We start from the raw sequence: 4,754 nt of genomic DNA, 5'->3' as shown, positions 1-4,754 counted from the left end.
AGAATGGCCAGTTTATTACAACGAACTAGATTAATAGGAAAAATGTACTGTCTTGTCGAGGAGCATTCCTGGCATTAGATTGTAGTGTTAGAAACTTGAAAGAAAACAACACTTTAATTGGAGGTGCTACTGTTTTGCAATCTGATTTTTCGCCAAGCCTTACCTGTAATTTCCAAAGCCACTAAAGCAGATGAGCTAAATGCATGTCTTAAAGCATCTCCTCTTTGGCCCAAACTTAAAACGTTCACTCTTAGTCTCAATCTAAGGACACATTTATTTGATGAACAATCTGCAGCACTTTTCTCAAATCATCTCCTTTCTATTGCAATGGTTCAATAACATTGAATTGAAATCTTCAATTGAACAAATTACCATGTGGTCAGATGGTAAATTTAATCGGTGACCTAATGATTAAGGTTTTCCTAGATGTTGCTAAAAATTCACACAATGTTGGATGGCTTTGTGAAAGAGCAATCTTGCCCTTAGAAATCATGCTGTTGATATTGCAAGAGTTGTCTGGGTTATAGTATTCTTATTCATTGATGTGTTATGGATGATCACACCATAGAATTTCCTATAAAATTTCTAAATTCACAACTACCTCAAATGCCACGCCATAATCTGATATTGAAGGAAGGAGCTCCAGTTATATTAAATCTTGATCCACCAAAACTGTAACACGGTTAGCAATAAAATCTTTGAAAACTGTTGTAGAAACCATCATAATAACTGAAAATTTTAAGGGTGAAACTGTTAATTCCTCAGATTCCCTTTATTCTTTCTGACATGCCATTTTAGTTCAAGCATTTACAAATCCCAATAAAAATTAGTTTTGTCATGTCTATAAATAAAGCTTTTCTCATGGCCAGTTGTATGTTGGCTGCTCATGCATTCGAAGTCCTGAAAACCTCTACATTTAGACACCTGTTAGATGTCACACCGAAAATGTTTATGTAGAGATTCTTCAAAATTAATGCTGCAGGTACATTTACCAGTGTTAAGATATGCACTGCTTGAAACTAAATTTTAATTATTGCATTAACAGAATAGATTACTAATGTCATTTTTATATAATTATGCATTAAATAGTTAAAACAATAGATTTAACAGTTTTCGTATATGCACTATTATATGAAACAATAATTGCAATTTTTATATCCTATTTTGAAAAAGGACTAAAAGATACAATTAAACTAGAAAAGAGGATTAGGACGACTGGCTTCTACTTCATGGGAGGATGTGGAAAAAGAAGCTATTATGTATTTTTTTTTTGTTTAATCAGTTTGATAATTATGTACGAGGAAGAATATTCAAATATATCAAATACAACCTGACAATGCCGAGCACTTAAGCTAGTATATATATAAAATAGACATTTACAACAGAATAACAAATTAAAAACCAATCAATTCCTGAAACTAATCTGTAAAGCTAAAAGGATATGAATCAAAGTTTGAACTGCAACATTTTATATAAATATATATATATATATATATATATATATATCTCATAGTGTTGGGATAATTAATTGGGAATCCGAACTTTTGGGGATATCAGTATGAGAATGGGAAATTTGCCGATTCCAAAAACGATTCTTTTGTTTTACTTTTGTTTTTGTTTAAAACTTAATTTTCCATTACTAATATTTATGATAAAATAATATTTATAGATTTGGAATTAGCAAAGCAAAAATATACAAGTTCTTTATTCATAAGTGTATTTTATGTTTCTTAAAATATGTACACTAACATGGGGCACCCGACCTTGCCAGTCATAAAATAAATATATTTTAATTCATGCAGATTTCATATTATTACAGAGCCAATTCTCTATTGAATATTATATTGTTCTTAACATAGAGTACTGATTTTAAAACTTAAAAAAAGAAAGACTTTAGTGCGATCAGCTAGGATTGAAACCAAGACATTTAGTGCTCCAGGCGCATTCTTTCATTTACCACTCTAGTCATGTTCCCTATCATTTGAGCTAACTTGATAGATAAGATACAATTTGCACATGCATACAACTAATAAAAATATGTTGGCAAGTTGAAATGAACATTTTGCATTTCAATTTGCCAACATTTTTATGTACACATTACTCATCCAAACAAAGATTTTATTCATTATAAACCATCCTTGGTGTATGATTACTATTTTCTGTTAATTTCGGTGTTATGTGACCAGTTTAAGAGTTTATCATAAACACACACATAACAAACATTTACTGTTTTATGGTTATAGTTATTACATGAGTAGTTACGGTAATTCGTCCCCCCCCCTAAAAAGAACAACTCCATAGCTAAATATTTAAAGATTAAAAAATAATCGGAATTAGTAATTGAATTCAAAATTTAAAACAGAATCAGGAATCGGAAAAATATTGGCATCATCTCATCACTAATATATATAGAGGGAACTTGAATGCCTACTAGACACACTGTTCTAACATCCTGTACCTAGCGTCTTATGTACAGAGGCTTGTCAAGCCAACCTGGCATGATGATACTTTCCCCCAACAAGTATACCCTGACCAAATATTAAAAATAACATAGTATTTGAACCCCGAATAAAATCTCCTCGGTATGTCTACCCTACACTAGCTTATATGAGAATTGGTACACTTTTCTTAAGCGATGTTGCTTATAATAACAGCACTAGCTGGATATTCCACCAGACTAGATGAATTCTTGTCCTGGTATCCAGTAAGACCAAGAGACTAAAAGAAAGATATACTATAACATAACAAACTGGTCAATAAGTAAGATGAAAAAATATGTTCTCAACTTCTATTAACTCAACGTTTGAAGGATAAAAGAGAACTGTAATGGAATATTTGAATATATATGCATCTCATATGTTTTAGTCCCAGAAAGCCCCCACACCCTGATTTTTTTTTTTTTTTTTTTTTTAGAACTTTGGAGTAAAATGAAACAAAAAATAATAAAAATACGTTGATAGTATATGTCATTAGAAAAGGAGACAGTATTTTTCTCAATAAAATAAGTGTCTTTATTATGACGTGCAGATATTTGCTTTTTTTCTTTTTTTCTCTTTTTTTCATGCAAACCAAGGAACACATGAAACACTGTATATTTATTGAGAGAGAAATACTATTTCTTTTTTTTTTCCAGATTGTATTCAAAGTGACGGATCCCAATCAGAATCATCACATACCAATCCAGATCAGCCCACACAGTTATTCTTGCCATCGTGAACTTACGCGACAAGAATCGTCTCTTGTATTGGCACCTTCACCACAGACTCCTCCTCCTCCATCATTCCTTTCTTGATGTCGCAAAATTTTTTGAAAAGAAGTGATTGCATGAGTGCACAGCTTTTTTTTAAATGTTTTTATATTCAAGAACTAAATGTATCGTCAGGTAGAATCCTGGCATGACCATGAAGTTGGGTATATATGCATTTTTTTTTTTTTTTTTTTTTTTTTTTTTCAGAAAATGATAAATTAGGGTGTCTAGTTTATGAATCTGATGGGTGCCACCTTAAAACCATTAAGCAATTTTTTTGATTGGCATCATAAGCCATGCCCCCTTTTTGCACATACCTATTAATTACGACAAATTTATGGCATAAACATATCATGTTTGGTATCAAATCAAACCTTATGGTAAGTAGAATGTGAATATATGGATTAAGAGATAGACACATAGAGGCAGTTGGGATCAGGAATTTATGATTATATGTATCTATGTATATATATATATATGTATATATGTCAAATGGGATCAGGAATTTATGATTATAAATAAAATACAAAAAATATGGGATCATTCTCTTCAGGGCATGTATGTGCATTAGCCAATCACTTCTTTTTGCATGAAGATACAAGTGTATAATTACAAGTGGTGTGATGAAGCAGTCAACCCAGAAGCGACCTGTTCGAGACTGGCAAGCTTTATCAAACTCTATTTCATCCACTGTTGTTTTGCTAGTGAAAATAAGTTTCTAGAAGTACACACAATACCATTTGAAATCCTCTAATTGCTTTGGTCCATGCCTTCCCATTTAATGTTGTAACCCCCCCCCCCTGAAAGCTGCATTAAAGAGTTCTTGCAGTCCACTGCTATTCATTAAAGTACCAATGCAACCAATAAACGACATCAGTGTATGCATTCCTCCTGGTCGAATTGTTCCAACAAGTTAAATGTGACCACTTTATTTGAAGGATTACCTTATAGAGCTGCATATCAACACATAGGTGAATGTATGCCCTGTTGTGTTGCTTCACGAATTCCTCAATAAAAATGAGTGTAGTCAAGATTGTATCAGGGTGTGTGGGAAGAGAATCAAAGGACCAAAGACAAACTGTGTGGCAATACTGGAAACTTTACTCGTTTCTCTAGCTGAGTGTGCCATTGTACCAAACCAGTCAGATTTAATTGGTGCTTTGAACAGCTGAGACCATCCATAGCAGATTTGGCCACATGCTCAAATGACTGTCCAAAATGACTAATTACTTGAGGAAGTGCTGGCTTCTTAGGACCATTGAAGTGAACTCTTCGATCAGGACATTTCACTGATCTTGATGGAGTTCATCTCTTTGGTAGATATCCTTGGACTCTCAATTCCTTCAGAGCGATGATCTTGGATTTCTGAAATGAAATAGAAGTGAATAAAACAGTGATTCCTACCAAACCATATATATATATATATATAAAAAAAAAACATGTTTAATTTCAAGGAACTATTACCCTAATTATTCAGAAAAAAGTAATGGACCTACCATTCATATGT

General features: G+C 32.5%; 1 protein-coding gene across 1 annotated transcript in view; it reads left to right on the top strand.

Annotated features, from left to right (window-relative positions):
* Positions 1 to 3,446, top strand: part of LOC145259185 (uncharacterized) — a 35,421-nt gene extending 31,975 nt beyond the window's left edge. Inside the window, exon 5 of the mRNA XM_080116957.1 lies at positions 3,134 to 3,446. Coding sequence (XP_079973083.1) covers positions 3,134 to 3,292 — 159 coding nt within the window. The 3' untranslated portion in view covers positions 3,293 to 3,446. The remainder of the gene's footprint in view (positions 1 to 3,133) is intronic.
* Positions 3,447 to 4,754: the final 1,308 nt, after the last annotated feature.

Source organism: Euprymna scolopes, chromosome 34 (assembly GCF_053919585.1).
Source record: "Euprymna scolopes isolate OS-2025 chromosome 34, ASM5391958v1, whole genome shotgun sequence".
NCBI classification, from domain to species: domain Eukaryota; kingdom Metazoa; phylum Mollusca; class Cephalopoda; order Sepiida; family Sepiolidae; genus Euprymna; species Euprymna scolopes.
The sequence above is the reverse complement of the archived record's forward strand: the minus strand, read 5'-3'. Positions and strand labels throughout refer to the sequence as shown.